We start from the raw sequence: 22,061 nt of genomic DNA, 5'->3' as shown, positions 1-22,061 counted from the left end.
GGGCAATAGCTTGCTTAATCTCCACAACGGCCCCCACAACGCGAAGGATGCCTGGCCTCCACCTTGGGGGTGTCCAGGAGTGGACACCTCACAGGGAAAGCCAGGATGGGTTCCACAGCGGTAATCGTACAAGCGCCTTGAGACCCTTGTGGGTGAGTAGTGCGCTGTACAAGTATCAATTTACATATCAATTTACAAAACCTGTTTAACGTCACTCTGGTATTCCGAGGTGATGATCGACCAAATGGGCAATCCATTCACAGGGTAACGCAGAGTAAATTTGCACCAGAGAAAAGGGCAGCTGAGCTTCCAAGTCAGCGAACATTCTGGGTGTGCAATGAAAAGCAACTGGAAATACCACTAGGTATGTTCCAAGAAGGTCTCTTAGATCTAGCGGGACTGGCCAATTGGTAATCTCAAAGGTAATGACGGCGAAAATGGGAGGTCATTCTTTCCGGGACCAGGCTGCTCAGAACTGGAATAAACTCCCTCTAAAACTTAGGCTACAAAGCTCGTAAGCTAAATTTAGAAAGCTGCTCAAAACATACCTGTTCACTGCTTAGCACGGTGTGGCCCGCTGCTGCAGTATCTGCTGCCTCCCTCTCACTTAGCGCGGGGACACGCCGAGATGGCGTAACCATGCGCTTTATACATTTCTTTATTATTATTATTTATTAAATGTAATACTGATATACTGGTGTGGGGTAAAGCACTCCCAAAATCTCATGGTTCGCCTGAATAGGAGTAACTTTCTTAGCCCCACTTACTGTTACCAACACTGTCTGTCAGCTATCCAACCGCAGGACATAAATGCAAAGGCAAACTGTGTTGAGCTGATAACATACATTGGTAGTGTCATAAAGGTAACTATTAACCATGCTTATTTAGGGTCAGCAACACTGCCGTATTTGGGAGCTGTGCAGACCAATTTAGACTACCACCCAGGAACTCGGTAGGCTGTATCAAGAGTAGAGAACTTAATACATAGCCATACATGCAAGGTACAAGGAAAAGTGGTGCATCATAGGAAAAGATAGAAGCAAAGTAGGGATAGATCGCTGGGACTTAAGAAAGAGGTGAAAGGATGAGAAGGACTGCAGAAAGCTGAATGCTCAAAAAACATGTGCATTGCTAAACGGTGCTGGCTTAAGGAATTTGTGCACTGCTAATTAGTGATGGTTCTGGCAACAGGAACACACAGGGCTGACTTAGCAACAAAGTATTGCAGCAGGGAAAACCCAGTTCGGCATAAACATAGCATGATCTGGCATTAAGGAGCCTGTGAACATAAAGGGCGACTTAAAATAGTAACACTGCTGCAATATCCACCACTGCACTAAAGCAAACTGAGATTTTAAAAGAGCTCCTTAGCAATCACACACCTCTGATGTAATCAGTTAGTGTTGCCACTTGCCAGACATTGCCGTACCAGTTCCTCCATCCATCAGTTGTTGATTCCAGAAAACATACTTTTTGGCGAAATTGATTTTCCAATTGTCATAAACATTCATATGAATACAGAATAAAAGATTGGGGCATAGTCCAACATTCGAACTCTCCCACCCATGTTAGGACAGGTCGAACCAATTAAATGATTTTTTTTCTTAATCCCCATTATGTTGATAACTTAAACAAGCATTTACAATGCAATGGTCTCGGCATTATTAAAGGTAGATCTATTGGCATTGCTCATGACATTTCTTTTCATTTTGTTTTTTTAAAACATAAATAAATGGTATTGTCATTTACAATGGCAATAGGTGAGCATTAGAGAGTAGTAGAGAGTATTCGCGGACACAGAGCCACACACACAGAGCCCCCCCACACACAGCGAGCCCCCCCACACACACACAGCGAGCCCCACACACACACACAGCGAGCCCCCCCCACACACACACACACACAGCGAGCCACACACACACACACACACACACACACACACACACACACACAGAGAGCCACACACACACAGAGAGCCACACACACACACAGAGCCACACACAGAGAGCCACACACACACAGAGAGCCACACACACACAGAGAGCCACACACACAGAGAGTGCCACACACACAGAGAGTGCCACACACACAGAGAGTGCCACACACACAGAGAGTGCCACACACACAGAGAGTGCCACACACACAGAGAGTGCCACACACACAGAGAGTGCCACACACACAGAGTGCCACACACACAGAGTGTGCCACACACACAGAGTGTGCCACACACACAGAGTGTGCCACACACACAGAGAGAGCCACACACACAGAGAGAGCCACACACACAGAGAGAGCCACACACACACAGAGTGCCACACACACAGAGAGTGCCACACACACAGAGAGTGCCACACACACAGAGAGTGCCACACACACAGAGTGTGCCACACACACAGAGTGTGCCACACACACAGAGAGAGCCACACACACAGAGAGAGCCACACACACAGAGAGAGCCACACACACAGAGAGAGCCACACACACAGAGAGAGCCCCACACACAGAGAGAGCCCCACACACAGAGAGAGCCCCACACACAGAGAGAGCCCCACCCACCCACAGAGCCCCACCCACCCACAGAGACCCACCCACCCACAGAGACCCACCCACCCACAGAGACCCACCCACCCACAGAGACCCACCCACCCACAGAGACCCACCCACCCACAGAGACCCACCCACCCACAGAGACCCACACACACACTGAGACCCACACACACACTGAGAGCCACACACACTGCACCGCAAAGAGAGCACCACACACACACACACACACAAAAACACAGAGCCCCACACACGTTTCTTCAGCCATCACTGCATTCTAGGAGCTGCTTGTCAAGAAAAAAATATATATTTTGGTGAGATCAAAAGCCCGTATTGCCACCATCCTGTTACATGACTTTCTGTAATGTTTTAGTCAGAGGTGTATCATTAGAATTCACGCCATTCTCACATTAATCAATGATAAACATTGATCAGACAGTGGTCATGCCGGAGTGCTCTTGCGTGAGAGGGAAGCAAATGTAGCGAAATCATGTCATCAGAGTGTATTTGCGAATGTATAGGGAGTAAAACGGGCCAACATGCCGTTTACCAGTTGAGCTTCTCCTATCATTCCAACAAGAAACACTACGTAGTAGTTGCCAAAAGTGAACACGTGTAGATGTATACATTAATAGAAGAGGTAGGATGGGGATGCCGAGGGGGAGCAACATAAGTTTGTCCTGGGTAACATTGTAGTGGGGTGAAGACGTGCATCATTAGAATAGTTATGGGCATGCCTCGTTAATAATGATGACAGTCTGCTATAACAACCTACTATAGACTCCTGCAGAGACTGTACACTTCACTCTCTCTACGTAATGCTACATAAATCACTTGTGCCATTTATATCTATTTACACGGTAACCTCATACACTCCCAACCACCTCACTTTAGTGGTAAGGCATTCTCATTGAAAACCATTTACCCCCACACCCCTTCTATTTTACATACCTCCTTCCAGGATACACCCTTCGTCTTACCCTAAGTAATGGTACACAAACAACACAGTCACCTCCGTCTCCGCCCCATAGTGATGGCATACTTCACACCAGTAATGGTACAGTTGGCCCCACCCCCACATCCCCAGCCATAATAAACTCCTCACCACTCCTCTCTCAATCGAATCCCACCAGCATGAAGTAGTCCGCCAGGCGGGTCATGCTTATGTCGAGGTACCCCGGGTGCTGCTGTTGCTCATGTCCCGCGGTGGTTCAGGAGAGAGGCAGTGGTGACACACACTGAACCCCAGCGGCACCCCATAGCCGCCATCTTCCTGCAAATCTGAGCTGAGGCTGCTGCGCACGCGCCGACCGGCGAGCCAGGGCGGGGATGCCACAGAGTTCAGGCAGCTCAGCTGATTGTAAACCACGCATGTGCGAGATGAATGACAAGTGGCAGAGGTTCGCTCATGCGCAGAACAGAGGGGCTGTTTTCTGCGCTAGCGTGCTTGGTAATGGCTGATTGAAAATACTAGCCGTCTCTTTTCTAAGAAGGCAACTGTTTCGCACTCAGGTTGCTGTGGAATCCCGTCTCCAGTAGTACAGCGCTATCGGCTGCCGGGTTTTGCTTCCGCTCCAGTAAACTCGGGCACGGGGTCGTCAGCCATCCGGGCAGAGCAGAGATTCAGTGCAGATTACAAGCTTCTGATGACGGGGTCGGCTGAAACGGGGGCGGGCACGGGAAGGGGCTGAAGCACCACCATCTTTCTCCGAGGCAAAGCAGAAATGCCTCGGAGAAAGCACTGTCATTTTTGGATTGAGGGGCGTGTTTTCGTTCTCTCCTCTTCCCATTGGCTGGAAGGTAAAATTCCAGCCAATGGGAAGAGGAGAGAAAGAAAACAAGAAAGAAGCTTAAAAAAACGCCACCGAATCCGAAAAAGACTGGGCTTGAACCGAGTGACGCCCCTCTCCTCCACTGGCTGGCCAGCATTTACTAGGCCAGCCAATAGAGAAGAGGGGCGGGTTCCAAGCCCCCTCTAAGAAACATAACATTTTCGGGCTCCGCCCACACTGCTTACATGAAGTGCGACTGAGTCCTCGACCTAAAAAGGAAGGATCAAAAATGTGTGCTGAAAAGCAATAAAGGCAGTTTTAACATAGTATGCTGTTAGTAACTTATTGGGACCTTTTCCAAATACAATGTAACTCTTTAAATATGTAATTATCTTTTTGTGTTACAGACTATTTGCTGTCCAACAACCATGTCAATTCAATTATTGTACACAAGTTTGACTTTTCTGATGAAGAAATTATGGCTTACTACATCTCATTCCTAAAGACACTTTCGTTGAAACTGAACAATCACACTGTGCATTTCTTTTATAATGAGGTAAGTTATGCAGCTTACCATTTACCAGTCTATGCGCAAGCTATTTCTTTTGATTGCGGATCATGGCCTTCTAATTTTCAAAATGTACCATGCATAAATGTAACTAAAGATATTTATTTCACCAATAAATGGTGTGGTGGTAAGAGCTGTTATGTGTGCACAGAATTAGATTATACTTGAGGGTTTGGAAATATTAATGCTAAATACCCCTACATCAGAAAAATATTGCCTGATATTGAAGCAGCAGACCATATCAATTATCACACTTCTATATCTTTCAAATTACTTTTTGTTATGAGCGGAATACTTTTGTATCGACCCTGCATGTACCTGATCTGCAGTCCTACAATGATGAAAAGAGGTTAACATATAGTGTTTCTATAGTTTAGTTATTCTGCGCTTCTGTCTTTAAAAGCTCTCATAGAGCATGTGTCTGTGCTGTTTATTCCGTCTAAATAACCAACAGGTTGCCTAAGTTAATATGCGGTATATGCCTTCCTTTGGTGTCTTATTATTTGTCTTTTTGCATCAAATGAGTAATCGAGCATAGATCCAGTTTAATAATACAGCCAGGCTGGTGGTTGCCATGGACGGTTTTTTAATGAGGGCGTGGGGGCTCTGCCCAGGCCATATTTCCTACCTTCTGTTTTGTTTTTATATTACGTACGTGGTACAGTACAGCACTTGTCCATTTATTTTTGTGAATGGGTTAATCAGGCAACTATCAGTGGCCCTTGTACATGTTCTACTTGTCGCAGGATTTACAGGGCATGCATTCTTCTTACCCTGGTCCTCTGTGGGCTTCGAAACTATAGAGCCACACCACCCCTCTGTGATGAAAGACATGCCTCGCTGATTGAACACAGATTGGTCGCCTTCGGTTTAAGCTCTGTACAGGCCAAGGCTGTATCAGTCAGTGAGGGTGTGCTCCATTTTCTGCTCGTTTATGTCCGAATACAACTACCTGGGAGAGGAGAAAGTCAAAGTGGCAAACCAGTGTGCACTTGAGTGGCCTCATAACTGATGCCAGTTACACGCTGTAAACACATGGTTCATAGATCACTAAAGCATGCAGAGTGTATGTTACCTGATCAGCTTCTATATGGTTAAGAGTTCTGGCTGAGACCCATCTTGAACCCTCGCCACGATGCTGTGGGCTCAGTTCAGCTCCTCATTGCTGGGAATGGTGCATGGCCCATCATGTTATCTAGTATCGTTGAGAACAGCTGAAGTTTGGGTATGACTTGCCTCTCCCAGTGAGCAGTGTGAAAGTGTGCACCCCTTGAAATGTAGCTCAGCGCTCTTTCCTGCTGCCTTTCTAAGGAGCAGAAGGGTTACTTCCCTAAATCAGATCAAAGCTGACCGTGACTGAAACAGAGTGCAGTGCTTGCTACCCGATATGTGTTTCTTGGAATGCCTTGAACACTTTAATTAGAGGATGCTTAAAATGTATTGGGCAGTGGAATACTGCAAAGTTACTTAAAGTCTAGAATATGGAACAATTCACCATATCCAACTTTGTTCACAATTAAGTCTGTCTTGCTTTATAGAGATTGTAAAGTAGAATAATCTGCGACGGTCCAGAGTTTTTTTTTAATACATGTCGCACACTCATAGATTCTTCTGGACTAAAGCCTTTCTTGGACTCTCACCCATGCACATATGCTAAGTGTGCAGTACCTATTTGTGCCTGTGCATTTCAGAAGGGAGTTAACTGGACTCCATACGTGAAAATCCAGGACTCGCAGGTATCCATCCAGTCTCATTTCTTATCACCTTCCACCCTGAATCTATGGCATGTTGAACCTCCTCCCCTCCATCTGCCAAATCACTCACTGTGTTAAAATTCTTTCCTGGACAGAAAAGCATTTCACAAAGAATCTGAAATATCCCCACAGTGGCTCATATTTTTCTAGTTCTGATAGGTGTGCTATCCAAAATGTATTAGGTGGTGTCATGTAACACTCCATGATTGCCTTCTAAGGGAATGCTTATGTAATGCTACAGACACAGTGGTCCATCTCGAAACGGGTGTCATCAGAATGCCAGGTGTTCCTTGCTCTTCTTGTAGGATAACTGAATAGTTTGAAGTTTCATTAAAACACAGCATGCCGCCTTCAGGCCACAGTCTAAATCTCTTCTGGACTGACTCAGATCTTCAGCTTCCCAAGAGTGAGAAAATAAGTGCCACTGAGTCAGTAAAAGTACCAAATGTTGCAGCATACCGGCAGCATGTGCCATTAAGAGCAATAAACACAAAAAAGGAGGCTGCCTAGACCATACAATTGTGGAAGGAAATCGTAGTAAGATCTGAAAATTTGAATGCTGTAGTCCAGGTGTGGTCTAAGAGGAGGCCCTCCTTAATGGAAGAGGATGCCTCACACACTATTTTGTGTCTTGCTTCATCATAGGCATCCTCTCCTCACCCTGGTAAGATGATATTACCAGGGCGGACTCAACCTCCGCTAAGACTTGGCAAAAGGAGGGAGTTCTTACATAAAGCTTACAGGACAAAAATCGGGATCCAGTTCTATTAAAAATAACTTGAGGTTCCTCAGTTATCACCTTTATTAGTGAGGACCTCAGGTGCGTTAGAAACCACTACGTTGATGGAATCTACAAAGTATAATGTCACCTAGTACATCCTTTAATAAGCCAACAAGTTTCTGCGCACACAGAGAGCCTAAGATGTCTGGGTCATTCATCAGGGCTGTTGAATCCCTATGATAGCGCTACCCGGTGTTCCCTAGATCTATTACGTGCTAAAGTGGGGGAGTACACCTAAGGTAAACCCAAGTGAATCCTACCCGAGATATTCTTCTACACAAGCCATCATGCACCTGCAGAGGAGAAAGAGTACTAAAGGTCCATAACAATGTATCAATGTGCACCTCACTGTTAATTAAACACACACCATGGTAGACTACACAACTAAAAACACAGGTCTCCTTGCATGCAGGAAATCACCACCCACCCCATGCCTTAGATAAGACATACCATGTGAGAGTGAGTAGGTAATAAAACACGAGGCCCCTTCTCAGGGACCACAGTGGCGGGGTGAATATAAGTATTATCAACTGTTTGTTAGGAAAAATACCATAAGTCCATATAGGGACTGATTAACTAAAGGACTAATTTATCAGGATATTAAGATTCTATACCTTGCATAATAAATAACATTTACTAAAGTTACTAGTGATCCAAGGGCATAATATACCTACTCCTTACTCTATATTTTAGGGGATACCAGAGACTCGGTCAAAGTTGGGGTGGTGGCCTTTGTAGTAACACACTGAAATGAAGAAAAAACATAAAAAGGAAGAACAACATAAAATGAATGATAGTACATATGGGAAGCCCAAGACAACCTGGAGTAGGTGGGTATAGATGTCAGTGGACTGATGTTTCTGTAATCAAAATCAAGGTTCGCTTGACACTGATGAGCTAAGGTCCAAAATCAGCATTAGTTCTAGATCTACATCACATACATTTATCTGGACAGTGAAAGAATCTGCCCCCAAAAAACTTGTGTGGTGTGTTCACAAGCTATAAGCTAGAAAGGAACACACAAGATGGTGTAATATCAAATCCGTATATAGGTGTCGCGGCGTCCGAAATACAGAGAACAGTAAATGCCACCGAACGCACTTTCCTTAATCATGTATCGAGAAATAAGCAAAATGTCCAATCTAATCAGAGTAACCGCATTGTTCCAGGTCCGTTCCAAAACATCAGGTGTACATATTCTCAATCACCGCTCATTACAATGTGGAGAGCCGCACTTTGGTCGTACAATGCCAGCATAACTGCATGGGTTCTGCGGAAAGGTTATTATTTAATTTATATGGTAAGTGTTCTCATATGCCAGTAGTTGCTAAATGGCCCACTATACAGAGTTGTCAGCCAAATATAACATTGTGGCTCGGGTCTATGTAACCGCATCGATCATCTCCTAGGGCAAATGGCCGCTCTGTGAATTACCAAGATGCTCTGCCCTCATAGTATGAGTAGCAATGGGAGACTCCTGATAGTAATATAGGACAACATAAAACTAAATTCAAAAACCCCACACATCTCCATAATTACGTGGTGAAAAAACATGACTGTTCCATAGCCTCTCACATCAGTGTTGGGTCCCTAGAAACCTTCCTACCACTCCTTGCTTCATCAGAAAGCACGCCACGCCAGAGCACCTACATCTGTCTGCTCCCTGCCGGGTGGTACACTGGTGCTCTGGCTAAGGGTGGTTCAAATACTCTTCGACGTGCATGCCGAGAGGCGTGGTCCAATAAAGAGTACATTAAGTGAACAACGCACAAACATCAGCTTATAAATAACAATTCAAAAGTATGGTATACAAGTTAAACAAAAATATAAACAAATAGACCAAAGCATTCAGAACTAGAATTCAGAGGGTTTAAATACAACTTGAGCAATAGGTAAAGGTGCAAAATATCGCCTAATCGAGTAATTTATAAACAGTGTAATTGGTGTCCAAAGTTCTTGTTGTTTTAAAGCAAGAGATACTGGTTGCATGTCAGCAGTATCTAATCTATACTTGTAACAGACTGCCTACCACCATGGTTTAGACAACAGTTCAGAAGAAGAATCTTTCCAATGTTTAGTAATTTGTTAAAAAGCAATTGCTAATAGAAGATCTACTATTTGTACATTAAATGAAAGACTAGCCCACACTGTAGAGATGCTTCCTTAAAAAAATGATCAATAGAAAAAGGAATGTTTGAAGAAAATATACCATTTATTTGAGTCCAAACTTGTTGCCAGAAAATGGAAACATAACAATTGGTAAATATCAAATGTTTCATCAGCCTGATGTGCAGAGCATTACCAATAAGTGTCTGGAGTGTCCGAGTTGATCCTGTGAAGGAGAACAGGTGTTGTAAATAATCTATTGTATATAAAAAATAATGTTTGTGTTGTGTTTGCTGCTCTGGAGGATTGCCTAATTTTGATCCATATCTGCTTCCATGTTGAAATAAGTAAAGTGATCTAAAGATCATTTTCCATTGCCAATTCTGTATTTGATTTAGGTTGGTCAGTGAAAATGCATTAAATGAATAGAAGAAGCTTTGGGCTTTGTGTGTAAGCGGGTAGTAAGATTGAAAGTTGATGCTGGGTTAGTAAGAGAGAGGAACTGAAAGTGAGTGCAGGATAGAGAAATGTTTCGTAAGGTCATGAATTTTTTGTGAGAATTGGATGATAGGCCAAATAATGATTGAGTTTGTGTAAAAGGTATAAATATATCATTATTATACAGTTGTTTGGCATAGAGTAGTCCCTTAGATCTCCAAATTGGTTAGTAAATAGGTTTGTTCTTAATTTGTATAAAATGATTGTGTCAAATGTTGGAGTTTAAGAAAGTGTTCATGTCAGTAGGGGAGCATGGAGTGGCAAAATCCACTAATTTGCAGGTGTAAGAATTGGAGTTAGTAGCTTTTGAGGTTTTCGCATAAAAGAAATGTTCATGAAACGAGAAAGGAGATAGTCACTTGCGCTCTAAATCAACCCAAAGTTGGGTAAAAGAAGATTAAGCCAATATCCAATGTACAGATTGTTTTAATATGAAGGCTTTATGGTAGTTAGCAAAATCTGGGAAATTCACCCCTCCCTCTACTTTAGGTCGCTTTAATTTAAGTAATGACATGCAAGGGTTTTCTTGTTCCAAATGAAAGAGGACAAAATGGAGTAGACTTTTTAAAATGATTTAAGAAGATTATTTAATGGGATATTGGATATAGTGAAATGAATAATAGGAACTAACATTTTAGTGGTATCCAAGCGACCCCACCAAGACAAATGTAAGGGATGCCCTTTACTGACTCTTAAGGCCAGAAAGAGTCTTTGTTGTTCATTGACTAGAGTGGGCTACACCTGAAAATCTGTTCCAATATCAAATGGAAAATAACTCCATTTGAAGGGAATGGAGCACTATGTGCCACTACCCAGGAAAGAGTTAGCCCTCTGACCTTAAGAGACTATGTATATTATTCAGTGTGCTCTGTGTATGCTTTGTGTGCTTATATTAAGTACTACCTGTATCAAAAAAGTGAGTATTTGACTGGACAATTCTCCATACGAGAAGCTTTAAAATTCTTGACTTGCACTACCACAGAGTCGATTGTTGAAGGGGCAGTACTTGGCCCGCTGTTTAGGACCCATAGTAGATTGAGCCATAGGACAGCAAGATTAAAAGGCCACAATACCAAAGGTTGGGCTTAGTAACCCCTGGCTGCCCCGTAACCCATTGGCTTCTGACATCTAGTGACAGTATATCGTTATAGTAGCCTATGTTTAAGAATGTAATGAAGTTACCTATGATTCAAAACAAAACTATGCTTGTGAGGTTGTTCTCTGGTAACTTGTTCAGACATCATGTATTCAGAGTCCTACATTTCGGCAGCTCCTGGTTTGGATAACACCCATGCCCTTATTTTTGACTACTTCCAAAATTTCACAGTGCGAGTAATCTGTTAATTCCGTATTATATAAGCAAAATACTACATTGCATTTGTCTTCCTTACTTTTCCAGCATACCAATGATTTTGCTCTTTACACTGAGGCCATCAAATTTTTCAACCACCCAGAAAGTATGGTCAGGATTGCAGTCCGGACAATAACCTTAAATGTTTACAAAGGTAAGTTTCATTCATCGGTCATGTTCATTACACCATTGTGTATTATGAACTTGTGGTTAATATCATAGAGAATTTGTTTAATCTTTAGTAAAATCTGGCCTATGAAAAGGATGAATGTACTGTTACTTTTTAACATCATAAACAAACATAAAAGTAAATATTCATTGTTTTACTGTGTACCTTGTATGTTAGAGTAACACACTGTCTTTCAGTTCCTTTTTAAAATTATTTATTGATGTTCAAAATGCTTTTACTTCCAAAAGTGAGTACTTTAATATAGCATATATTTGTTTATAGAAATAGTTTGTAATGCCCTCATTTCTATGTTACGAGTGTGAAGGTTGTATGTTTTAATACGTTGAGATATGCAGCTATTGGTGCACAGTAATGGTAAAGCTATGGTAAACTCTTCCTGTCTGAAAGTCATTGTTGTAAAGTCTCTCTTTAGATCTCTTCAAATATCTGCATATTTCTTAAACCCTCAGAAATGATAAGTTATTGTATATAAATAACAAAATGGGTAAATCTATTTTATCAACCTAGAAATCTTGTGCCTGGCACAGCCTCATTCCTTCTTTTTAGAGGTCTAACTGTTTTTAGGTATAACAAGAGACCGCATTATCTCTCCTAGGGTGCTTATGCTATTTATAAATGAGTGGGGCAAAAGGTCTACTTTCCTCACCATTGGCTGTTGTTAGCATCATCAACATGTAGGGTAGTTCACATTCATCAGCCATTGGTTGATTGTAACTAGCATTCATGAGGTATTATGTTTTGACTGTGTATCAGATAACGGCATTTCTTTATTTGCAGGTGTCTCCTACGGTAAGTACTTGTTCAGAACATCAGAGGGCACATGAGCAGCAGTGCCCCAGTGTGAATAATCTAAACAAGCATTTGCAATGCAATAGGTCTCGCATCAGGAAAGTTTGAGCTATTGGTCTTGTAAATGACAATTTTTTGATTTATGTGTTGGTTTTGAAAATAGCTAAATTAATAGCTTTGTCATTTACAATGCCCATAGTTATAACTTTCGCAAATGTGACACCTATAGCATTTGTAATGCAACATGTTTTGTATTTATGTGACTTAGATGTATTGATTTTACAAATAACAATGGCTTTTAATTTTTTTAAATAATACTTAAATAAAAGTGATTGTAATTTATAATGGCAATAGCTTAAACTTTTGTAAATAACTTTTGTGAAGATTATGTTCAGTGTATTTTATTGTGACGAAAATCCAAGAAGAGAAGTGAAATATTAACATATTTTTGTGACATTTGTAATAAAGCTTGAAACATTGAGAGAACATATTTAAACCAGTTGTTGAATGGTTGCACAGATTGATGCTGTGATGGCGCGGAGTGATGTTGTGGTGGCGACGAGTGATGCTGTGGCATTCAGTGATGCTGTGGTAGCGCTGAGTGATGCTGGAGTGGCGCTGAGTGATGCTGGGGTGGCGCTGAGTGATGCTGGGGTGGCGCTGAGTGATGCTGGGGTGGCGCTGAGTGATGCTGGGTGGCGCTGAGTGATGCTGGGGTGGCGCTGAGTGAGGCTGGGGTGGCGCTGAGTGAGGCTGGGGTGGCGCTGAGTGAGGCTGGGGTGGCGCTGAGTGAGGCTGGGGTGGCGCTGAGTGAGGCTGCGGAGGCCCTGAGTGAGGCTGGGGTGGCGCTGAGTGAGGCTGCGGAGGCCCTGAGTGAGGCTGCGGAGGCCCTGAGTGAGGCTGCGGAGGCCCTGAGTGATGCTGCGGAGGCCCTGAGTGATGCTGCGGGTGGTGCTGAGTGATGCTGCGGGTGGTGCTGAGTGATGCTGCGGGTGGTGCTGAGTGATGCTGTTGGTGGCGCTGAGTGAGGCTGGGGTGGCGCTGAGTGAGGCTGGGGTGGCGCTGAGTGAGGCTGGGGTGGCGCTGAGTGAGGCTGGGGTGGCGCTGGGTGAATCTGGGGTGGCGCTGAGTGATGCTATCACCCTAATTTAGATCCTGGCCACAGTCCACTAGAACACCCTCTGCTAAAATAACAAATGCTGTTAACTGAGACCCCTTGCTCTCCCTTTGCTGCCTGGGTGAAACACGATTTCCGGAACGGACAGAGCAAAGGACACAGGACAGACTGGTCTTTGTCATGCCGGCTAAGGGTTGCAAGCAAAAGCGAGACCGAAACACATTGTATGATTTGTCAGCACTACTCTAACACTACATTGATGAAAGACTAACCGTGTGTTGCCACCGTCGCCTACGTGGAATGCCTGCTGCTAAGCATGCTTAATAAACTTAGTGTTACCACTCAACATTTACGGGGCCATCTTGTGTAGAAGGAAAAAACTGTTCGCTTTGAACATGTCTGCATCGCTAACATTCACCAGCAATAGGCATTCTACAGTGTTTGTCTGTTTCTTTGTTTGATATCGGATGCAGGTTTTAAATGTATTGTGATGACATTCATCAGCTGGCCCCTTTGACCATAAGGTATAGTCACAGGGATCCTTGGAGGCACTGAAAAGCAAGCTCAATCACATATTGGTCCTTCGGATGACAAGATCAGTGAATGGTGAAATTTGAGAATAGAGTAAAAAATTAAAAGCGGCCGCGAAATGAAATTAAAAGCGGCCGGGAAATGCTCTCGGCATTGCGGGGGCGGGGGGCGCATTCCTTTGAAGTGTGAAGCGGGGGGCGGGGGAGCGGATCCCTTTGAAGTCTGGAGCTGGGGAGGCTCGAGCATATGGGTTGTAAAAAAAAAGATGCGATGATGTGAGAAGCGCTGGTGAAGCGTCGCGCTTCAAGAGCCTGGTGGGGGGCGGGGGAGCCAGCGAGTGGGAGGGAGGAAAGGGAGCAGCAGCCTGTGGGCAGAGGGGGGCGGGGGGAGAGCATTCCTTTGAAGTGTGAAGCTCTCGGCATTGCGGGGGCGGATCTGATGCTATAATGGAGGCAAGCGCGTGCACAGACACATGCACTCTGAGTAATCGTCTGGTTCAGCTTTCCTGTTTCACCTCTATATGTCTCGACATCTACAATGCGCAAGCGCATTGGCAGAGGTCGAGACCTAAAAATGGTAATAAAAGGTACCCAATACATTGGGATAATCACACACAAAGGGTATTTTCTCACAGGGCTCCTAAAGCCTTTTTATGCAGGAAATTAGTGAACTGTGAAATCTCAATGAGATGTGCGTTCTGTTTCTAATCATTAAGCATGTATTTAGAAACATTGCGCCTATTGACGGTATTAGCAAAGTACATTGACATTAGCAAACAGTTTGAGACTCAAATCCACTGTCTCTTTTTTAATCTAAGGACATCTTCTTTATTGTAATTATTTTCAGCCATGTCTGCTCACAGCATTTTACACAGGGGAAATCCTGTCCAGTAGTGGCAGGAATGCATGATCAATTTGAGTTTTTTTCCACTAGATTAGATGGGAGTTCTTGTTTTCGATTTACTGTTGTTCCTCAGTCAATGTAAGAAGCATGACTGTAACCTTGCATTTTATTCTTGTTTATGGTAGTCCACACTCCAAGGTGTGTAAACAAATGTGTTTCATCTATGGACTCATCACTTCATGCTGCCATTTACTAATACATTCACTTATCCAACCATCATCCCTTTCCATCATTAACTCACTCATCCTTTTGCACACAAACTTAGCTAACAGTGAAGATGTACCTTCAAGTAATAGAAAAAACGATTTGTTGGCTTTCTCACTGCCTATTTAGTCTGAAAATAGCACGCAGTCTTGAAATCCTTATGTAGCTTTGTGACAGAGTAAATAAGCTTCAGCTATCTGAAACGCCAATGCCCTTCTTCATCTGTTGGCTAATGGTAATGTATTTTGGACATATTCAATTGGTGCAATGTTTCTAAATGCATGCTTAATGATCAGAAACCAACTTCACACCTTATTGCAATTTCACAGTTTGATAAATTCCAGCAGAAAAGGCTGAGGAGCCATGTGAGAAAATACTCTTTTGCATGGTCATCCCTGTATTTTTACTGAAGTTTACTGCTGGTTTTAATAAGATTGCGCATGCTGGGGTACTGCTGTTCAGTGCCCAGTGTATGTTATCTGACCCCCTGAAACATGTACAGATTGGCTAATCCCTGAAAAGCATATTTAACTTCCCTAAAAGGCGATAGTATATGGTGTCGGAACTGCACCCATGGCATTGAAAGTTAATGGTTATTTGTGGACCGCAGCACTTATTGTGACACCCACTAGTGTGAAACGGATTCAGGCTTACTATTATAGCCTGACAGGTGCAATTTACACCTGCAGTGCAACCTGCTAAAATAACCCTTTTGCCAGTATAATCCTTCCTTTTAAATAGTAAGTCACCCCTAAGTTGGTCATGTAGCCCACAAGGTAGGGGGCATGGTATTCAAAAGTGAACCTGAGAAAATTAATAACATGTCCCTGCAGTGACGGGACCCTAAAAATCATTTTCACTGTGAGATGCCTTACTGTCCTGTGTAGAAGACCAGATTACGGATTAAAATACCAATACTGCTAACTGGGGAAAGGGACCTGCTAGAAATATCATTAAACCACTATTTTTAATAATTAAAATCGAAAGGTGAAGTCGGATTTTTAATAAATATTAAGTAAAAATTACTTTTAGAAAGTTACCCTTTACATGCCTGAACTTTCAGAAGACACATTAGAATTAGCCATTGCTAATTCCCAGCCTGTCCTCAGCCTTGAATGAGGTGTGAATGAAGTGTGAAATTTCTCCCAGTACCTAATGGGCGAGGATGACTCTAGTAAACTCTATAGACTCTTCAGGATGGGAGGCTATGGGCATCCTTTTGACTCCACAGTGTCAAATCTGTTTGAGCCACATGTAATGCTTTGGTGCATTTGAAAGGGAGAGAACTGGATGCAAGGACATATCTTTTGTATCCCCTGTCTTGGTGCTGTAGGACTTTGCCTTTGTCCTAACAAGCTTCTGTCTCCTAATTTGTTGTGGGTACTAGTATACTTTTTGTGGATGCTAGTATTAGCTCTAGGAGGACACTGACGATTACCATAGTGCACTCCCCTACACACCCACAGCCTTCCATGCCCAGGTTTAATGTGGCCTCTGACTTTCGCCATCTTGAAAATGTCACTGCATGTGGCATTTTTGGACCTATTTGCAGTATGGCAAACAGAAAGAACTAAAAAAAGTGGGTAGCATTTCCCCTGGGAAATGTTATCCCACTTGTTAGAGAGTGCCCAGAAGTCATCCCCACCCACTAGGTAGTGCAAAGCATAGATATGGCACCCTATCAGAACACTTTCTGGACCTGTCAATAGATGAATTGTGTGGAGATTTCATTCTTTCATTGTAGAACTCAGGGATGCCATAGAATGACATCACTGAGAGAGTCTGTGAAGACAGTCAGTTGAAGAAGCTGGAGGTCGCTGTACACTTGTGAAGATGTAGTCTCATGAATAAAGGCTTTTATTCATTAACCACTGCCTTTGAGGTTACTACATTTTATGGCGACGAGGATGGGATACGAACCCACATGTGCAAAGCACAATGGATTAGCGGAATAGAAGTGGACTAGGCTTGCTGTCTCTTGGCCTGAGAGGAGACCTGTAGGACTGGTCCTGCTCCTTCTTGTACCCCGGTCAAGGACATGGACTCAAAGTGTCAGTTAGCTGACCTCCTGAGTGGCCCAGGGACACAACAAGCTTCAAGAGCCCCTTTTCTTAAATTGCCCAGCTGACCAGTGACAACTGGACTTTGCTGTTGGCCTCTGGCAGATACCAGGAGAGTCTCTAAGTACCCACCAACTAAGTCTTAGGGTCTTGGAAGTATGCTGCTGTGATTGTTTGAGCGCTAGAAAAAATGTTTAGAAACGTTTGAAAATGTTTCCTCCAACCCTGTGTGACTTAAAAACTTTTCCCCAACTTTTTGACTTCCAGACTTTTACTGGTACCAATCTACTTAGTGTATCGGTCTGGGGACCCATCCCTCAAATCGTTCCTGGGTCTCTGTCGCGCACGACTATTGTCTACCATTGGTGCTTTGCTCTTTTTGGCACAATTTTCACTTCACTTTTTAAAAATTCGTTTCTTTGGTTCCCCTTATTAGATGTTTGTGGATTTGGTGTCATTTTGCTAATTAAATTTGTTATAAATTCAAGTGGGATTTTTATTGTAGGGTGTCTTTGACTGTGTAACTGTTTTGGTACTTCTAAATGCTTTACACAGATTCTCTAAGTTAAACCTGTTTGCTCTGTGCTATGGCTATTTGGTTAGGTTCAGATTCAAATTACTAAACTATTTAATTAAACCTAAAAAAAATAGTAACTTTATTACTTTTGCTGCACTCCCACCCACCACAACTAATGAACCACTTTCTCAGAAACCCTGATGCCCATGTCTTTTCTCTGAAAAGCCATGAAAGAAAGCATTCCTACAAAGTGCAGTCTTTGCTTGCTTCGAGCTGTTTAGATGCCTGAATTCCAAGGGCTGATGCCAAACACCCCAATGTAGGGTCCTGTCAGAGCCCACCAATTTCCTTATCAGCAAGCACACAGTAGAATCCCTGCCAGCTGTCTGCCTGCTCTCAGACTGCTTATTGTGTAATAACAATGGGGTAAACCTGTGCCCCTCAGAACCTGGGTATCTATATGGAAGAGCTACAATGGTTCTGTTGGGAGGGAACAATTTCTTCAAAAATGGCAGATAAATCATAAAGTATCACATCTGTTCACTATGGTTGGAACACAGAAACACAGGCAAGTATGCATTCTCAAAAAACGATTTTACTTATTGTTAAATAGAGCAATCTTAATATGCATTTATAAGGCTGTCAATATTCAATGCAACGTCTTAGCGACAAATAATACAGTGAAAAGTAATGCTCCATGACTGCGGTGCTGTGAGTGTCATATATACAACGGTGAAAGTAGAATATGTACAAATTATCAAAAGAAATAAACTAAAAGGGTGGTCAGAACAACGGAAAAAACAATGTCTCTGGTAATTAGCACAATTGCTTCTAGTTTTGAGACCGAGAGACTTGATAAAGCTGAGCCATGTACTTTCGTCCATTTTTCGACCCCGACAACAGCGTTAATAAACAAATGTCAAAGCGGGTCTTCTTCAGGACTAATGAGAAGGATGACAGCCCATCATGGGGGTAAATTCCCTTGGAGTAGCCTCGTTGATTGCATGCTTCCAGTAGTCTGGTGGATTCAGGAAGACTCTAGGATAATGAATCAGTGTGATTTCAGGAAGACTCAAAGGGATGAATCCATGCAGTTCTAGAGGTCGTGTGAATCTCGACTGTTGGATACTCGAGCTGTCGTGGTTGTGACATCAGCCGGTGGGTTAACCAAAGCAAATTAGGTCCCCTGAATACATGCTAGTCAAAAGTTCTGGCAGCGCGTGTTCATGCTGCAGCAGTCTTCATCAGCGCCAGGATCCTGCCAGCTAGCTTGCTGCTAATGGATATAGACACAGCCAAATATGAGCATTGGACTTCCTTTGCTTCTCCTTCCTGCCAATGGAATTGCTTAGAGTAATGAGAAATGAAACCTCTGAGCAAGTTGACGTTTTTCTGAGCATCTTGGTGACTAACTTGGATAAGCTGTGCTTATGAAACACATTCACACACCGAGGACCTGATGCCATCTTGCACAGAACATAAAACATTCCCTGGATGGGTGTGTATAGTTTTGGTCTATGCATCTTATACAGGACAGTCTCTTAGAAGAGGCATACATTTAAAACATGAGGCAAAATACCTAAAATCCTTTTAACTCCCTCCTGATCATCTTCCTCAGTTAATCAGGTGTTTGCGGCTAGAAGTGTATGTAAACAGCCCTCTTGCAGAGTTGCCTACATGACATGTAGAATAATTCAGAAAAATAGCTTTATTATGGTCCTGCTCCAACAAATCTAATGAGATGTGATTCACAACACCTGTGTTGCTTTGTGGCTGCTCTGTGCTGAAATTGGAGACCAACTCAAACATGTCTCTCGCCTGAAAGCTTGCACTTGCATAAATGCAGCACCACTTATTTCACAGGTTTCCTCACCCTGTTGTCAGTAGCCCTTACTGATGGTGAGGGAAATTTCAGGAAAGCATGTAGCCTCTTACCTACTCTACGGCATCGCCGTGAAGCAGGAAGTCCTGTAGGTGCAGCAAGTTCCAAACTCAAACTGAAGCAGCTGTTTAAATCTTCCTTCGCAAGATGAAGACCACAAGTTTACTACTCTAGACTTACAGAATTGCCCAAAAGGCTCACAGAAGTGTTCTGGACATTTCTGCAAATGACAGGATGCAGGAGTCGGCTTGTATTCACAAATGGACCCTCATGCCATGCAATGCATGAACTGAGCGTTCATGTAATGCATGGAAGCGTAGTGATATTGAACTCTAACACTCCCTGCACAACACAATCCAGTGGAGCATGGGGTTGTAGCATTGTTACTATTAAGGTTGTTGTTGTTTTTTTGCTTCAGGACATTCACCTATACTAACCCTAACTTAAACTCTAACCTGAATTCTTGCGCTACAAACCTTAAGTAAAAACCTTCAATCCTTTTAACTGCCTACCATTGCTGTAAACTTTAAGATTTTCAACAAATATGCCTTTCTAATGATAATGCAAGCAATACTTTTTCATTATGATTTTTATTATTGCTATTGTAACTTATAATAATATTTTTGCAACTACTTTTCTTTATGGTGGCTTCTTCATAATGGTATTTCTTCATAGTGGCATGCGCGCCTTTGAGTGCATGTTTTGTGACAATAACATTGTTTACTTGACTCAGTCAATGACAAATTCTAAAATGTTTTCATAAAGCTTGATAATAGCCCGCATATCGAAAACATTAATGCCATTCCAATGAAGGGTAAGGGTTCTGTAGTCTGCTAAGATGTAAACAGATGCTTTTAAAAAGTGATGAGTTTGTGTTTTAAAGTGATATCACATATTCAATACAGGTTTGAGCCGGACAGGTCTGAGACCATAAAGGTTTGGCAGCTTCCCAAACGGGCAAATGCAGGCTATTCACATAAATCCTTACTTTGCAAATCCTGTTGGCAATCTGCTACAGGAATTCTTGGTCCCGGGGGTCAGCTACCTTTGGCCATTGTCTCTTTTTCAGAGGTGGTCTCAATTTTGTAAACCAGTTTCAGCTAGATGCAGATGAAGGAAAAACACCTCTTTATCCTCCGACTTTTCTTGACAGTGGTCCTCCATATTCAAAAGCACATTAGTTCCATCAAATAAACCCTGGAAGCCCAAGTAAGTGATGAGGAAGGATTCGCATTAGGTCGAGTTAAAACAAAGACGAAAAATGTAATAACGACCACCTTGCCTCCACAGTAAATAGGTGCTGGCTATAGTGACTTCCTGTTGGTCTCCATCTTCTTATTCCCATTTTATATTTGCGTGGGAAGATATATGGGATCCTGGCACTGCTAGCATCTTTTTTTAAATATCATTGTTATTAGCATTTTGTCATTAATTGCATCACAGCAAATGGAAAGTTGTTTCACACGGCTGTATCAGTCTCAAGTTTCCAACCTTTCAGTATGTTAAAAGACCTTTCCCTACTATTCTACAATTGTTCTCATATTTATCTTGCGAGTGCTTATATCGGTTTTCTTTCTTGTAAATTAATCTCATCCATAATTTACGTATGCTGGAAGTGTATTACAAAAGCCATACCAGGCATAAAACTGGGCTCCAGAATTGAAAGGACACCATTTTTAAAAAGAAGGTTGAAGAACAGGCTTGGAGAAAGGGGGGTAAAGTGGTGAACTAAAGAGTGCATGTTGTAATTGGGGAGATTAGGAGAGAAAGGTTGAAGGTCATGTATACAATCCTCAAAACCCACCCAGGTAGTTCAGTAGTCATACTCATGATTTGTGCGACCTGGCAGCATTAGTGGCTATTCTCACACATTTCTACTTTCTGTAAGATGAAGACCAGTGGAGCACCAGGTGCAGCACATTCTAGTTCTTGTGTCCTAGACTTATTTAAAGTTGCCATGCCTCACCAAGGGTTGCATCTCTTGCCCTATGGCTAAGTAGTTTTAAAAATGCATCTCTCCTCACAAATGTGATCCTCCTCGACTCGTCTCTTGCATCTTTCATTGGTTGCTTGAGAGCTGGGAAAAGAGGTATAGTATTTGATAGCTCTTGTGTTCTCAATATCAGCATTATTGTGAGTCTCACCTTTAATAGATGAAGGATACCTTGACTTAAGTCTGATAATTATGGGAATGCCTTCGAATTTAGTTCCGTTAGGGAATCTTTAGGTTTACAGTTACCATGCTGTTAGGAAGTTGCCTTAATCTCTCTCTCTTCTTCATGGACTCCAAGCACCCTGTTATTCTTGACCCTCAGGAAACATTCAAGCACCTCCAGTCTCCTGCCCAGATTGCCTTTGTGGCTGTTTCCACTCCCCCTCATTTCAGCATTATCTTCTTGCAAACATCTGCTTTTCGTAAGGTAGTGCCAGGGCTTTATTTCCAGAAGTGTGACTCACTTGTCAAGTGCTACCACTTTTCCTCTCCACTTGACTG

General features: G+C 42.8%; 1 protein-coding gene across 3 annotated transcripts in view; it reads left to right on the top strand.

Annotated features, from left to right (window-relative positions):
- CLEC16A (C-type lectin domain containing 16A) overlaps positions 1 to 22,061 on the top strand; it is a 654,120-nt gene that overhangs the window by 66,528 nt on the left and 565,531 nt on the right. For all 3 annotated transcript variants that reach the window (XM_078663155.1, XM_078663154.1, XM_078663156.1), the window contains exons 4-5: positions 4,724 to 4,872; positions 11,423 to 11,528. In XM_078663155.1, coding sequence (XP_078519281.1) covers positions 4,724 to 4,872; positions 11,423 to 11,528 — 255 coding nt within the window. The remainder of the gene's footprint in view (positions 1 to 4,723; positions 4,873 to 11,422; positions 11,529 to 22,061) is intronic.

The sequence above is a fragment of the Lissotriton helveticus genome, chromosome 10 (genome assembly GCF_964261635.1).
Source record: "Lissotriton helveticus chromosome 10, aLisHel1.1, whole genome shotgun sequence".
NCBI classification, from domain to species: Eukaryota; Metazoa; Chordata; class Amphibia; order Caudata; family Salamandridae; genus Lissotriton; species Lissotriton helveticus.
This window is presented reverse-complemented; position numbering and strand designations above follow the sequence as displayed.